General features: G+C 44.0%; 1 protein-coding gene across 3 annotated transcripts in view; it reads left to right on the forward strand.

Annotated features, from left to right (window-relative positions):
• Positions 1–17,529, forward strand: part of LOC139409431 (PH domain leucine-rich repeat protein phosphatase 1-like) — a 54,334-nt gene that overhangs the window by 4,653 nt on the left and 32,152 nt on the right. For all 3 annotated transcript variants that reach the window (XM_071154581.1, XM_071154582.1, XM_071154583.1), the window contains exon 2: positions 10,584–10,780. In XM_071154581.1, coding sequence (XP_071010682.1) covers positions 10,584–10,780 — 197 coding nt within the window. The remainder of the gene's footprint in view (positions 1–10,583; positions 10,781–17,529) is intronic.

The raw sequence follows: 17,529 nt of genomic DNA on the forward strand, positions 1-17,529 counted from the left end.
AGAGAGAAATGTATAGGCTAACAAATTTTATGAAATTGTAGTAATTTTGCCATGAAAAATTAGTAGTTTTTAATGTGGTATGAGTGTGACTAACAAAATCAATGCCCCCAAGATTACTACAAGTTTAGATGGATAGCTTTCCGCTAGAATAATTTGCCAATCTAAAAATGTTTTGCTGACATGGGCTAATTGAGTGACTATCAGTGACTGACATAACGAGAACTGCTGAATCACAACGGAATTTACAAATTGCACATTGGGTATTCTACTAATCTAGTTGAGAGTTAAGACTTTTTTTCTGTGTGGAAATTGATCCATGGGCCTACAAAAGGGGGTGGAGTTGCCCATCCCTGGCCTAGAATAACACTAGTAAAGGAGATGATCTGTTATGTGTTATATGTGTTATACATGGCTCCAGGTCTCCCCAGGGCAGGGATAGTCTACAGAGAGCTTTTGTACCTGTGTCTCTGTGTGAGAGTAGCTGGTATGGTGTGCAGGGGCCTGCATTGAGCAAGAATGTGGTGTGAGAGGAAAAAGGAGAAGCACCAGTATGATGGAGGAGAGAAGGGAAGTCTTGTAATCAGGAACATACTGTTTCAGAGAGATTTCTGGACTGAAGCTCTCCGTCTTTCTCTGTCATGCCACCCCTCTCATGCCACCCCCTCTCTCTTTCTCATGCCACCCCCTCTCTTTCTCTCGTTCTCTCTCATGCCACCACCTCTCTATTTCTTTCTCTCTTTGCATGCCAAGTACCCATTCATTAAATTCAGAAAGTATCCATTCAGTTAAAGAGGCAATCTGCAGTTTTTTGATTTATACATTAGTCATATATTCCCATTGATTGTTTAAGAATATAATTTATACATTTCTCATACGCTTACTACAACTGTCACTAAACCACAACCCAAAATATAAGCTTGGTTTACTCTGTTTGTAAATGTAAACAATCACTGTATAGCCTCAAAGCATGGTTTAAACAATAATTTTGGATACATACTATAGTTCTGTCTATGAATGTTAGAGTGGTTAGATTTCTCCAGGCCCATCCCTCAGCTTTTTACCAAAACGGGGTGGTCACTTTTTCAACTGCAGATTAACCCTGTAAAGGACTCTTAATCATTCATGTTACAGTTACAACCAGTTGACAAACTAGGATGGGGTCGCGAGAGCAAAAATTGCGCTTGATTCATAGGGGTTACTTCAGTAACCTCCGGTAGCAGCGTGATGCGGTTGTAATAAACAGAGCGGATTCTGTTTTCTTTCAAAAAATGTCGCTCTATCTTTTGAACCATTTAGGCTAAACAATATTATGATCCCATCACTGAAAGAAAATACTCTCAGGAACACGTACAGTGGGGCAAAAAAGTATTTAGTCAGCCACCAATTGAGGCCTGTAATTTTCATCATAGGTACACTTCAACTATGACAGACAAAATGAGAAAAAAAAATCCAGAAAATCACATTGTAGGATTTTTTTATGAATTTATTTGCAAATTATGGTGGAAAATAAGTATTTGGTCAATAACAAAAGTTTCTCAATACTTTGTTATATACCCTTTGTTGGCAATGACAGAGGTCAAATGTTTTCTGTAAGTCTTCACAAGGTTTTCACACACTGCTGCTGGTATTTTGGCCCATTCCTCCATGCAGATCTTCTCTAGAGCAGTGATGTTTTGGGGCTGTTGCTGGGCAACACGGACTTTCAACTCCCTCCAAAGATTTTCTATGGGGTTAAGATCTGGAGACTGGCTAGGCCATTCCAGGACCTTGAAATGCTTCTTACTAAGCCACTCCTTAGTTGCCCGGGCGGTGTGTTTGGGATCATTGTCTTGCTGAAAGACCCAGCCACGTTTCATCTTCAATGCCCTTGCTGATGGAAGGAGGTTTTCACTCAAAATCTCATGATACATGGCCCCATTCATTCTTTCCTTTACAAGGATCAGTCGTCCTGGTCCCTTTGCAGAAAAACAGCCCCAAAGCATGATGTTTCCACCCCCATGCTTCACAGTAGGTATGGTGTTCTTTGGATGCAACTCGGCATTCTTTGTCCTCCAAACACGACGAGTTGAGTTTTTACCAAAAAGTTATATTTTGGTTTCATCTGACCATATGACATTCTTCCAATCTTCTTCTGGATCATCCAAATGCTCTCTAGCAAACTTCAGACGGGCCTGGACATGTACTGACTTAAGCAGGGGGACACGTCTGGCACTGCAGGATTTGACTGCAGGATAGTGTGTTACTGATGGTAGGCTTTGTTACTTTGGTCCCAGCTCTCTGCAGTTCATTCACTAGGTCCCCCCGTGTGGTTCTGGGATTTTTGCTCACCGTTCTTGTGATCATTTTGACCACACGGGGTGAGATCTTGCGTGGAGCTCTAGATCGAGGGAGATTATCAGTGGTCTTGTATGTCTTTCATTTCCTAATAATTGCTCCCACAGTTGATTTCTTCAAACCAAGCTGCTTACCCATTGCAGATTCAGTCTTCCCAGTCTGGTGCAGGTCTACAATTTTGTTTCTGGTGTCCTTTGACAGCTCTTTGGTCTTGGCCATAGTGGAGTTTGAAGTGTGACTGTTTGAGGTTGTGGACAGGTGTATTTTATACTGATAACAAGTTCAAACAGGTGCCATTAATACAGGTAACGAGTGGAGGACAGAGGAGCCTATTAAAGAAGAAGTTACAGGTCTGTGAGAGCCAGAAATCTCCAAATACTTATTTTTCACCATAATTTGCAAATAAATTCATTAAAAATCCTACAATGTGATTTTCTGGATTTTTTTTCTCATTTTGTCTGTCATAGTTGAAGTGTACATGTGATGAAAATTACAGGCCTCTCATCTTTTTAAGTGGGATAACTTGCACAATTGGTGGCTGACTAAATACTTTTTTGCCCCACTGTATGTGTCTGTTTCCCTCTACAATATCCACAATCTGCACAGAACTCATTAGACCAGACACTAAATCAGACTGGGAGAGATTATCAATGATGATGTTCTTTTCTACACAGAAGATCATACAACATTCCCAGTACCTTTCTGATGCGTTTCAGTCACTTCAAACCACACTTCCTTCATATTGAAATACTGTCAAAAGTATTGTCAGACTGATTTGTATTAGACTGTCACATCTCCAATTAAAAAAGTAAACATTGGCAGTTGATTACATCCCACTTTTTACATTGTGTGTGGGTCTCGAAAAAATGTATATAAAAATGGGGTCACGGACCTCATCTTTGGGATCCCCTGCTTTACATTGTTGTTGTTAACGGCCTGTTGTAAGTTTGTACACACTAGCTTATAGCAATGTTGGAAGATGCCCGTTTGTTATGAAATATATGTTAGTGATCAATAGTTACAGATCGCAACATTATTTTTGGCTCCAAGTAAGAAGGCTATTTTTGCTGCAGTTGGCAGCGTTAGCTAGCGCTAGTCAGCTGTACCTGCGCCAAAACTCTGGTATTTTTCATCCTATTATAGCTCGTGTTTTCAGCACTATTATTTCCCTGACTTCCCAAAACGAGTTTCTGGTGCTTTCTCTTGTCTCTCTGCAGCAGACATATAGTGATCAATATGTTTGGAATATCAAATCGCAATAAAATCCCAGTATCGAATCGCAGTACATATCGAATCACAATGCATATCATTCCTGCACCTAAGTATCGTGATGATATCATATCGTTAGGTCCCTGGCTATTCCCAGCCCTAGTTTATGTAAATGTATTGGGGTGTGAAACTGGGAATGCTTTCTCCTTTCAGGGTGGGTTTTGGCATCTGTCTGGGAGTGTCAAGGCTATTCAAGACAAGGAGTTGATCTATTTTAGACTACATGTGGAAATAATTGAAGGAGACTTGGGTACTCAGGTTTTGCATTGTGTGTAAGGTAAGAGTTGTGTTGCCTAGGGCTGTTCATCCTTGGCAGTCAGAGGAGTCTGAGTCAGCACATTCTGAGTGCCCCCTGGAACAGGCATGTTGGGGACACACACACACATTGTGTGCTTTGCTGACAAGGAGAGAACAGTGAGCTGTGCAGAACTCAAATTTCATCTCCTCAGTGTTGATCTACCTGCGACAGCAGACAGTATACAGTATGCCTGCCCGCCTGGCTCCCTTTCAGCTGAGAACTGCATTACCCAGAGGTCACTGGAGTTCTGTCTCTGTTCCTCCCCAAGATAACGGCTCTAGCTCCACTACCCAGCCCATGGTGTGACCACCATGGAATTTTGGGTGAGAGTTAATGGCCAGCCAAATGACTGCAGTCACCGTAAAAACCGCTCAACACACATTTTTAACTCTCCTCTGCTCCTGACTGCATGTGCTGTCATAAAAATAGAATGAATAGAACGGGTGTCCCAATTCCAGTCAATGATGGGGTAATGGGTGGACTGGCGGCCATTGCAAGAAAAAAGCAGGAAGTAAAAGCAAGAAGTCTACCCATCAATATGTGCTGTGATTTGTTGATTCAACTCAACTGACTTTACAAAAATAAATTTCCTTGCATGAACCAAATCAGTTAGCATAATTTAAATGAACATTCTACATTACCATATACATTATTTCATCACAATACCAGGCGAGTGTGCCCATGAGTTTACCAGTGAAATTGCCCGACCATCCCGTCTTCAGTCAAGTGTTTGTTCCCAAAAACTAAAATCGTACAAAAAATGGTTATGATGGTAATTCTATTTTTATGATGTTCTTCCACCATAACTGTCGGTTACACAGTTCTATGGTAATTGTCCCAGCCCTACCAGAAGCTGGGCTTCTCTGCCCCTCTCAGACAGCCCTGTATCCCCCTTGTGGTTGTGGATCTTTACTCCCCTTAGCAACGTGGGTGTATTTACATGTGCTAGCATTGTTTTAATAGTATTGGATTGCACAAAAACTGTGGGAAACCAGAAGTTAAAAACAACTCCATTTCAACTTACTGTGCCGGTGGCCAGGGCGGATGGTCATTATGACAAAGGGAATTTGAGACAAAATATCTAAAGGATTGTATTATTAAACAGACTTTCCAAACGTGGGTCTGTTTACCTCAAAAGTCCCACACAAGTTATTCCCTTTTTGTCCACATATGGCACACATGCATTACTTTTATTTTGAGGTAAGGAGGGAGGAGGTGGGTCTTTGTTTAATAATACAATCCTTTAGATATTTTGTCTCAAATTCCCTTCGTCATAATGACCATCCTGCCTACCGGCATAGCTAAGTTGAAATGGAATTTTATTTCATTTCTGGCTTCGCACGGACTGTTTTTGTGCAATCCAGTACAATTTAAAAGCAACGCTTTCACATGTAAATCCACCCGCGTTGCTATAAACACCTACTCCCCTGGCTGTGGTTTAACTTGACAACCAAGCTTCCTTGTACTTCTGTCTGTATAACCATAGAAAGATGGAAAGAAAGTCAATGATTTGAGTGTGAAAATAAAGTTAGTTATGGAGTTTAATGTTCATGTTGTGGACACACTAGAAGTTGATGTGTATGTGTTGTTGAGAATGGAAATCCATGGACAGTCCTTGGAGACTAGGCTTGTAGGGGACAGTTATTTGAGGCATGTGTGACTGAAAGGGTGGGCTGTCTTCTGGATGTCTAAGGTCAAACACAGACAGGACATTGGATAAGAGTTAGGATGTTTGGGATGCCTTTAGAAAATTCTTGGATATAAGGGAAGGGCGAGGACAACAGAAGTGCTAAGAATGTCTACTCCGTCCGACTCTGTCTCCGACAGGAAGTGGTCATGGGGGACAGGATGTTGCTCTGAGGATAGGAATGGGCGGAAGGAAAGGGTGTACATGTATACATACATTGTGTGTGTGCATTAGCACAGACTATGTTTACACTACTCCACCTAAAGTGGTTGAAGTTTACATTACATTACAGAAGGATGTACGGTTGTCTAAAATTAGCCTATACCATTGTGTGTTAAATTGGTGCACAAAATGCTGTTGTATGTAGGCCTGTCACTAGTGGCCTGATCAGAGGATGAGCACATCATTGTGTGAAGGCCTGTCACTAGTGGCCTGATCAGAGGATGAGCACATCATTGTGTGAAGGCCTGTCACTAGTGGCCTGATCAGAGGATGAGCACATCATTGTGTGAAGGACTGTCACTAGTGGCCTGATCAGAGGATGAGCACATCATTGTGTGAAGGCCTGTCACTAGTGGCCTGATCAGAGGATGAGCACATCATTGTGTGAAGGACTGTCACTAGTGGCCTGATCAGAGGATGAGCACACCATTGTGTGAAGGCCTGTCACTAGTGGCCTGATCAGAGGCTACCGAGTGGCGCAGCGGTCTAAAGCACTGCATCTCAATGCTTGAGGCGTCACTACAGATACCCTCGTTCAATTCCAGGCTGTATCACAACCGTCCGTGATTGGGAGTCCCATAGGGCGGCGCACAATTGGCCCAGCGTCGTCCGGGTTTGGCCGGTGTAGGCCGTCATTGTAAATAAGAATTTGTTCTTAACTGACATGCCTAGTAAAAAAATTAAAATAGCACATCATTGTATGTAGGCCTGTAACCAGTGGCCTGATCAGAGGATGAGCACATCCATTAGGGAGAGGGGTGTGTGGGTGGAGGATTCCTCAAGCGTGTATGAGCCTCCTAGCTCTGAGCCCCAAACCCTCCATCAGTGGCTATTTTTGTGTGTGTGTGTGTGTGTTGGTTGGTAAGGCTGCCCATCCTTTGCTGTACCATAATTTACTTACTCTGAACATTATTTTCATGCTGTGGCCATGTTGATGGAACCGGTGGTCTGGAACCGGTGGTCTGGAACCGGTGGTCTGGAACCGGTGGTCTCTGAAGTAGGGGGAGAGCAGCCAGATCAAGAGTGCATCCCGAATGGTACCTTTTTCCGTATTAGGTAAAAAGTAGTGCACTAGGGAATAGGTGGCCATTTATGATGCAAGCCAGATAGGCTGTAGGGACTCTGGGTAGAACAGACCAGATAGCTCTGCCTGGGACCAGAAACAGCCCCATGGAGGGGTGCGGGACTTGTCCCTAGAGCCGTGGGAGCGGACAGAAAAGGACCAGGGTGGAGGGCGGGGATGCTAATGAGGACACGCCACATTCTCTCTGAGAGGGCATTGTTTGGAATAACGTAATCCTCTCCTCGCTGGGCTGGGGGGAATATATTTTTTTTAACCCCTCTGGTCTCGTTCTTGCGCACTCTTTCTCTCACTCTGCTCTGTTTATACCTCAGTCCCCCCTTCATTACCCTGCCAACCAGCATATAAACACTTCTGGCCTGGCAGCTCTATCTGTATGGTCAATAACCATAATCTACAGTATGTTGAATTGGACTGGAGTCCCTGTGTAGATAACTCGCACATTCCATACATTCCACAGGGCTGTTGTAGAGTGGACAGACCTGACTGTGCTGTTGATAGCTCTATCTTCTCATCTTTAGTCTGTCCTCTGGGGGTGTCCTCCTTCACCCTTCTCTCTTAAAGAGACAGAGGGCTACAGGATACCACTATGCAGCCTCTGGCCAGGGCTGGGCCACCTTTTTACCGTTTGTGTGTGTGTTTGTGTTACTTGTATGTAATGAGCATTGATGAATAGCAAAGCAGTCTGGTGGACTTTGTCTAGAATGTCTTTCTCTCCTTTCCCCCTCCCTCCCTCCCTCTATCCCCCAAGCAAAGCACTGGAACACCTGAGAGCACGTGTGAGGCGGAGAGGGTATCAGAGGACGAAAACCGGCAATCTCAGGAAAATATGATCATGCACAAACACACACACAAAGGGCTCTCTATAAGAAGAAACTGAGAAGCAGACAGATCTGGTTCAGTCAGCTGCTTTCATTCTTATTTTCTTTCTCTCTCCCTCTCTCTATCCCTTGCTCTCCCTCTTAGCCTCTCTCTAAAACTGGCTCCCGTGTGTGTGGGTCCCATTAACGCAGAATTCAGAGCCCCCCCTCACCAAAAAAAAGAAAACGCAGAAACATCTAGCTGCGTTTTGTAAACACAGATCCAAAATGCTTCTTATTGTAATTTCTGCTCGACATCAGAATCATTTTGTGCTGCTGTTGCACTTCTCCACTTGGATGACAATTCACGAACAGGGCATTCTATTGGCAGACAGCACTCTGACTGATGTGTAACTCATTTCTCTGGTACTTTTCTCAGTGGAGCCTACTTCTCTATGGTAAAATGCAAGATTAACTTCAAGCGTAACAGGAAATGTAGCTGTCTACGTTCTTTCTATGATAAACATTTAGAAATAATGTTTATCATGACCTTTTTCATTGTAAGCTCATTTACTTGTGTGGCTTAGATCCAAATAGCGTTGCACTTCTGTGGTTATCTGATGAAAATGAAGCTATTTTCTGCCAAATGTGTTGCAATAATGTATTCTCTGTGAAGAAAAACTATGGTTGCACGCCCCTGATCTCTGTTGAATATTAAACGCCGGTGAAATGGTTTAAAACTGTTTTTTTGGTCTGCATTATGAAAATTATGATTGCAGAACTCAACATGACCCCTGGTACATCAAATCAAATCAAATTTTATTTGTCACATACACATGGTTAGCAGATGTTAATGCGAGTGTAGCGAAATGCTTGTGCTTCTAGTTCCGACAATGCAGTAATAACCAACAAGTAATCTAACTAACAATTCCAAAACTACTGTCTTATACACAGTGTAAGGAGATAAAGAATATGTACATAAGGATATATGAATGAGTGATGGTACAGAGCAGCATAGGCAAGATACAGTAGATGGTATCGAGTACAGTATGTACAAATGAGATGAGTATGTAAACAAAGTGGCATAGTTAAAGTGGCTAGTGATACATGTATTACATAAGGATGCAGTCGATGATATAGAGTACAGTATATACATATACATATGAGATGAATAATGTAAGGTAAGTAACATTATATTAGGTAGCATTGTTTAAAGTGGCTAGTGATATATTTACATCATTTCCCATCAATTCCCATTATTAAAGTGGCTGGAGTGAGTCACTGTCATTGTCAGTGTGTTGGCAGCAGCCACTCAATGTTAGTGGTGGCTGTTTAACAGTCTGATGGCCTTGAGATAGAAGCTGTTTTTTCTCTCGGTCCCAGCTTTGATGCACCTGTACTGACCTCGCCTTCTGGATGATAGCGGGGTGAACAGGCAGTGGCTCGGGTGGTTGATGTCCTTGATGATCTTTATGGCCTTCCTGTAACATCGGGTGGTGTAGGTGTCCTGGAGGGCAGGTAGTTTGCCCCCGGTGATGCGTTGTGCAGACCTCACTACCCTCTGGAGAGCCTTACGGTTGAGGGCGGAGCAGTTGCCGTACCAGGCGGTGATACAGCCCGACAGGATGCTCTCGATTGTGCATCTGTAGAAGTTTGTGAGTGCTTTTGGTGACGAGCCAAATTTCTTCAGCCTCCTGAGGTTGAAGAGGCGCTGCTGCGCCTTCTTCACGATGCTGTCTGTGTGAGTGGACCAATTCAGTTTGTCTGTGATGTGAATGCCGAGGAACTTAAAACTTGCTACCCTCTCCACTACTGTTCCATCGATGTGGATCGGGGGGCATGTGGGTGGGTGACAGCCTACATGAGAGCACACCCATTCTTAAAGCGCTAAAAATAGTGTTTTTCTACACACACACCTTAGTGCTGCTAAAAATGCACACCACCATGCACTGACCCAGTCAATACTACAGGAGCTCCATCTGCTGCAGTTCTGGCTCAGACAAGGCTTATTTGCTACCTGTGCATGTGGTGGCCAAGGTTAAGACTTCCATGGGACAGGAACCTTTTCATTTACTGAGGAAAGTAATGGCTGGAGTTCTGAATTACACCTACCCTTACACCTGCTCTCCATTCCTTAACACTGATCGTCCAGTCACCCCTCAGCCACTAGACCGATAAATTATACGGCACGTGACCTTTGACTAACCTCACCTAAACACAACGAGACACACACACACAGACACACACACACACACACACACACAGAGACACACACACACACAGACACACACACACACACACACACACAGAGACACACACACACACACACACACACAGAGAGACACACACACACACACACACACAGAGCCACACACACACACACACAGAGACACACACAGAGACACACACAGAGACACACACAGAGACACACACACACACACACAGAGACACACACAGACACACACACACACACACAGAGACACACACACAGACAGAGACACACAGAGACACACACACACACACAGAGACACACACACACACACACACACAGAGACACACACAGACACACACACACACACAGAGAAACACACACACACACACACAGAGACACACACACACACACACACACACAGAGACACACACACACACACACACAGACACACACACACACACACACAGACACACACACACACACAGACACACACACACACACAGAGACACACACACACACAGAGACTCACACACTGAGACACTCACAGAGAGAGAGCCTCTCTTTCCCCCGTCTCTGTTTATCTTACTTGGAAGATTTCTTCTTAAACATCTTTCTCTCAGCAGGAGCATCTGAGATTTTATGTTATTGTTTGTTTTCTCCAACCCCCCCCACCCCTCCAGGTAAGCCGCAGTGTGTGGGTGGAGCAGACCGGGTGCAGCTGACGGGTGTGTTTAATGTGAGGAAGGGTAAGCTGGCCCTGCCTGTCAACCGGTGGTCACGACGACACGTCACCCTGAGTGGCACCTGTCTCATCGTCTCTTCCGTCAAATACGCTCACACCGGCAAGATGCACATCCTGCCCCTCATCGGTGGAAAGGTACTGAACACACACACTCCAGGGTTTCCGTTAGGAAAATGTGATGCTGGACAACATGACCAGGAAGATTTTAATTTACTGTCCATTTTTGAGAAATTTACCGAACCCATATGCATTGGGTTACTCTCTGAGATGTACTGGACCCATATGCATTGGGTTACTCTCTGAGATGTACTGGACCCATATGCATTGGGTTACTCTCTGAGATGTACTGGACTCATATGTATTGGGTTACTCTCTGAGATGTACTGGACCCATATGCATTGGGTTACTCTCTGAGATGTACTGGACCCATATGCATTGGGTTACTCTCTGAGATGTACTGGACCCATATGCATTGGGTTACTCTCTGAGATGTACTGGACCCATATGCATTGGGTTACTCTCTGAGATGTACTGGACCCATATGCATTGGGTTACTCTCTGAGATGTACTGGACCCATATGCATTGGGTTACTCTCTGAGATGTACTGGACCCATATGCATTGGGTTACTCTCTGAGATGTACTGGACTCATATGCATTGGGTTACTCTCTGAGATGTACTGGACCCATTTGCATTGGGTGCATAACCCATTAGAGCATCCACCCACCGTGCTCATAATAACAGTAATCCTATTTAGATTGTGGTAATGCATCTTAACAGAACATGAATGACAGAAATCCCATTTAGATTATGGTAATGAATCTTAATAGATAGATAGATAATGTGTCTTGAGTATAATTATAAATACAAATCTCTCTCCAGAATGCACTCAGCTGTCTCCTGCCAATTCTGGCACATTCATTGTGTGATTTTTGTTTTGCTCTTTGATTGTTTATTTTGATCAATTCCCCATTTACATACAGTGCCTTTCAAAAGTATTCAGACCCCTTGACTTTCTCCACATTTGTTACATTACAGCCTTATTCTAAAATGGATTAAATAAATAAAAATCCTCAGAAATCTACATACAATACCCCATAATGACACAGCGAAAGCAGTTAAAAATATATATATATATTAAAAGTTTTAAAAAACAACGTATTTACATAAGTATTCAGACCCTTTGCTATGAGACTCGAAGTTGTGCTCTCTTCGAGGCAAGCAACACTGAAGCATGTATGAGAGCTCCAGCTGTTCTGGACGACTGTGTGATAATGCTCTCGGTAATCGACATGAGCAAGACCTTTAAACAGGTCAACATTCACAAAGCCGCGGAGCCAGACGGATTCCCAGGAAGTGGACCAACTGGCAAGTGTCTTCACTGATATTTTCAACCTCTCCCTGACGGAGTCTGTAATATCTACATGTTTCAGACCATCATAGTCTCTGTGCCCAAGGAAGCGAAGGGAACTTGCCTAAATGATTACCGCCCCGTACCACTCACGTCGGTAGCCATGAAGTGCTTTGAAAGGCTGGTCATGGCTCCAATCAACAGCATCATCCCAGAAACCACTCCACACTGCCCTTTCCCACCTGGAGAAAAGGAACACCTATGTGAGAATGCTGTTCATTGACTACAGCTTAGCGTTCAACACTATAGTGCCCTCAAAGCTCATCACTAAGCTAAGGACCCGGGGACTAAACACCTCCCTCTGCAACTGGATCCTGGACTTACTGACAGGCCACCCCCAGGTTGTAAGGGTAGGCAACAACACGTCTGCCACGCTGATCCTCAACACTGGGGCCCCTCAGGGGTGCATGCTTAGTCCCCTCCTGTACTCCCTGTTCACCTATGACGGGGATATAGTGGAGTGAGTCAAGAGATTCAAGTTCCTTAGTGTACATATCACCAACTAACTATCATGGTCCAAACACACCAAGACAGCCGTAAAGAAGGCACGACAACACCTCAGGAGACTGAAAAGATTTAGCATGGGTCCCCAGATCCTCAAAAAGTTCTACAGCTGCACCATCTAGAGCATCCTGACCGGTTGCATCACCGCCTGGTATGGCAACTGCTCGGCATCTGACCGTAAGGCGCTAAAGAGGATAGTGCATACGGCCCAGTACATCACTGGGGCAAAGCGTCCTGCCATCCAGGACATATATACTAGGCTGTGTCAGAGGAAAGCCCAAAAAATGGTCAACGACTCCAGTCCCCCAAGTCATAGAATAGACTGTTCTCTCTGCTACCGCATGGCAAGCGATACCGGAGTGCCAAGTCTCGGACCAAAAGGCTCCTTAACAGCTTCTACCCCCAAGCCATAAGACTGCTGAACAATTAATCAAATGCCCACCCAGACTATTTACATTGACACCGCACCCCCCTTTGTTTCTACACTTCTGCTACTTGCTGTTTATTATCTATGCATAGTCACTTTACCCCTACCTACTTGTACAAATTACCTCGACTGACCTGTACCCCCGCACATTGACTCGGTAGCGGAATATAGCCTTGTTATTGTAATTAAACTGTAATTTTTTATTTATTTATTTGGTAAATATTTGTCTTTCTCTTTCTTGAACTACATTGTTGGTTAAGGGCTTGTAAGTAAGCATTTCACAGTAAGATCCACACCAGTTGTATTCGGCGGCATGTGACAAATAAAGTTTGATTTGAAGGAATTGTCCGTAGAGCTCCAAGACAGGATTGTGTCGAGGCACAGATCTGGGGAAGTGTACAAAAAAATGTATGCAGCATTGAAAGTCCCCAAGAACACTGTGACCTCCATCATTCTTAAATATAAGAAGTTTGGAACCTTCAAGACTCTTCCTAGATTGGCCACCTGGCCAAACCGAGCAATCAGGGGACAAGGGCCTTGGTCAGGGAGGTGATCAAGAACCTGCTGGTCACTCTGACAGAGTTCCTCTGTGGAGATGGGAGAACCTTCCAAAAAGACAACCATCTCTGCACCACATCACCTATCAGGCCTTTATTGTAGATTGGCCAGACGTGAAGCCACTCCTAGTACAAGGCACATGACAGCCCGCTTGGAGTTTACAAAAAAACACATAAAGACTCTCAGACCATGAGAAACAAGGTTCTCTGGTCTGATGAAGCCAAGATTGCACTCTTTGGCCTCATAGCCAAGCGTCACGTCTGGAGGAAACCTGGCGCCATCCCTACGGTGAAGCATGGTGGTGGCAGCATCATGCTGTGGGGATGTTTGTCATTGCCAGGGACTGGGAGACTAATCAGGATCTAGGCAAAGATGAACGGAGCAAGGTACAGAGATCCTTGCTGAAAACCTGCTCCAGAGCGCTCAGATCAGGGCGAAGGTTCACCTTCCAACAGGACAAAACGACCCTAAGCACACAGCCAAGACAACGCAGGAATGGCTTTGGGACAAGTCTCTGAATGTCCTTGAGTGTCAGGTCAGAGCCTGGACTTGAACCCGATCGAACATTTCTGGAGAGACCTGAAAATAGCTGTTCAGCGACGGTCCCCATCCAACCTGACAGAGCATGAGAGGATCTGCAGAAAAGAATGGGAGAAACTCCCCAAATACAGGTGTGCCAAGCCTGTAGTGTCATACCCAAGAAGACTCAAGGCTGTAATCGCTGCAAAAGGTGCTTCAAGAAAGTACTAAGTCAAGGGTCCGAATACTTATGTAAATGTCGTATTTCAGTTGTTGTTTTTTTAATAAATTAGAAAGAAAAAAAACATGTTTTTACTTTGTCATTATGGAGTATTGTGTGTAGATTGATGAGGGGGGGGGGGGGGGGGGAACAATTTAATACATTTTAGAATAAAGCTGGAATGTAACAAGGGGTCTGAATACTTTCCAAAGGCACTGCAGTTACCTGTTTTTTTGGTTATGAATAAGTCAACAAATATTCCCCATTTGCAGGCTACTAAGCTACTTTTGCCTTCTTGCAATGCAGTACTTCAACCACTAGAAACTGTGCAGACATTTGGTCTAAAGTTTGCGGAGCATAAGCATATTTTTCGTTTTTTTATAAATGCCTACTTTTGCGTGAACTGGCACACATGTTTTGGGGCATATTTTGTGTCTATTCAACAATTTATAAATGAGACACCTGGCATGCTGTGTGAAAATGTAGGAAGCTGGGGATATCTGATTTCTGTTTGTCTTAACTCACCACATCCACCACTAATAAGCTGAACTTTAAGTCATCAGCCAGTTTTTTTTGTGTGCATAACATTACAATGATAATAATTCCTCACAGTATTTGAAACATCTTTCAGTGTGAAAGACCAAAATATCATGATCTGATGATCACACACACTACAGTGCCTTGCGAAAGTATTCGGCCCCCTTGAACTTTGCGACCTTTTGCCACATTTCAGGCTTCAAACATAAAGATATAAAACTGTATTTTTTTGTGAAGAATCAACAACAAGTGGGACACAATCATGAAGTGGAACGACATTTATTGGATATTTCAAACTTTTTTAACAAATCAAAACTGAAAAATTGGGCGTGCAAAATTATTCAGCCCCTTTACTTTCAGTGCAGCAAACTCTCTCCAGAAGTTCAGGGAGGATCTCTGAATGATCCAATGTTGACCTAAATGACTAATGATGATAAATACAATCCACCTGTGTGTAATCAAGTCTCCGTATAAATGCACCTGCGATGTGATAGTCTCAGAGGTCCGTTAAAAGCGCAGAGAGCATCATGAAGAACAAGGAACACACCAGGCAGGTCCGAGATACTGTTGTGAAGAAGTTTAAAGCCGGATTTGGATACAAAAAGATTTCCCAAGCTTTAAACATCCCAAGGAGCACTGTGCAAGCGATAATATTGAAATGGAAGGAGTATCAGACCACTGCAAATCTACCAAGACCTGGCCGTCCCTCTAAACTTTCAGCTCATACAAGGAGAAGACTGATCAGAGATGCAGCCAAGAGGCCCATGATCACTCTGGATGAACTGCAGAGATCTACAGCTGAGGTGGGAGACTCTGTCCATAGGACAACAATCAGTCGTATATTGCACAAATCTGGCCTTATTGAAGAGTGGCAAGAAGAAAGCCATTTCTTAAAGATATCCATAAAAAGTGTTGTTTAAAGTTTGCCACAAGCCACCTGGGAGACACACCAAACATGTGGAAGAAGGTGCTCTGGTCAGATGAAACCAAAATTTAACTTTTTGGCAATAATGCAAAACGTTATGTTTGGCGTAAAAGCAACACAGCTCATCACCCTGAACACACCATCCCCACTGTCAAACATGGTGGTGGCAGCATCATGGTTTGGGCCTGCTTTTCTTCAGCAGGGACAGGGAAGATGGTTAAAATTGATGGGAAGATGGATGGAGCCAAATACAGGACCATTCTGGAAGAAAACCTGATGGAGTCTGCAAAAGACCTGAGACTGGGACGGAGATTTGTCTTCCAACAAGACAATGATCCAAAACATAAAGCAAAATCTACAATGGAATGGTTCAAAAATAAACATATCCAGGTGTTAGAATGGCCAAGTCAAAGTCCAGACCTGAATCCAATCGAGAATCTGTGGAAAGAACTGAAAACTGCTGTCCACAAATGCTCTCCATCCAACCTCACTGAGCTCGAGCTGTTTTGCAAGGAGGAATGGGAAAAAATTTCAGTCTCTCGATGTGCAAAACTGATAGAGACATAACCCAAGCGACTTACAGCTGTAATCGCAGCAAAAGGTGGCTGTATATACAGTGGGGAGAACAAGTATTTGATACACTGCCGATTTTGCAGGTTTTCCTACTTACAAAGCATGTAGAGGTCTGAAGTTTTTTATCATAGGTACACTTCAACTGTGAGAGACGGAATCTAAAACAAAAATCCAGAAAATCACATTGTATGATTTTTAAGTAATTAATTTGCATTTTATTGCATGACACAAGTATTTGATCACCTACCAACCAGTAAGAATTCCGGCTCTCACAGACCTGTTAATTGTTTTTTAAGAAGCCCTCCTGTTCTCCACTCATTACCTGTATTAACTGCACCTGTTTGAACTCGTTACCTGTATAAAAGACACCTGTCCACACACTCAATCAAACAGACTCCAACCTCTCCACAATGGCCAAGACCAGAGAGCTGTGTAAGGACATCAGGGATAAAATTGTAGACCTGCACAAGGCTGGGATGGGCTACAGGACAATAGGCAAGCAGCTTGGTGAGAAGGCAACAGCTGTTGACGCAATTATTAGAAAATGGAAGAAGTTCAGGATGACGGTCAATCACCCTCGGTCTGGGGCTCCATGCAAGATCTCACCACGTGGGTTATCAATGATGATGATGAGGAAGGTGAGGGATCAGCCCAGAACTACACGGCAGGACCTGGTCAATGACCTGAAGAGAGCTGGGACCACAGTCTCAAAGAAAAACATTAGTAACACACTACGCCGTCATGGATTAAAATCCTGCAGCGCACGCAAGGTCCCCCTGCTCAAGCCTGCGCATGTCCAGGCCCGACTGAAGTTTGCCAATGACCACCTGGATGATCCAGAGGAGGAATGGGAGAAGGTCATGTGGTCTGATGAGACGAAAATAGAGCTTTTTGGTCTAAACTCCACTAGCCGTGTTTGGAGGAGGAAGAAGGATGAGTATAACCCCAAGAACACCATCCCAACCGTGAAGCATGGAGGTGGAAACATCATTCTTTGGGGATGCTTTTCTGCAAAGGGGACAGGACGACTGCACCGTATTGAGGGGAGGATGGATGGGGCCATGTATCGTGAGATCTTGGCCAACAACCTCCTTCCCTCAGTAAGAGCATTGAAGATGGGTCGTGGCTGGGTCTTCCAGCATGACAACGACCCGAAACACACAGCCAGGGCAACTAAGGAGTGGCTCCGTAAGAAGCATCTCAAGGTCCT

This window comes from Oncorhynchus clarkii, chromosome 5, assembly GCF_045791955.1.
Source record: "Oncorhynchus clarkii lewisi isolate Uvic-CL-2024 chromosome 5, UVic_Ocla_1.0, whole genome shotgun sequence".
NCBI classification, from domain to species: Eukaryota; Metazoa; Chordata; class Actinopteri; order Salmoniformes; family Salmonidae; genus Oncorhynchus; species Oncorhynchus clarkii.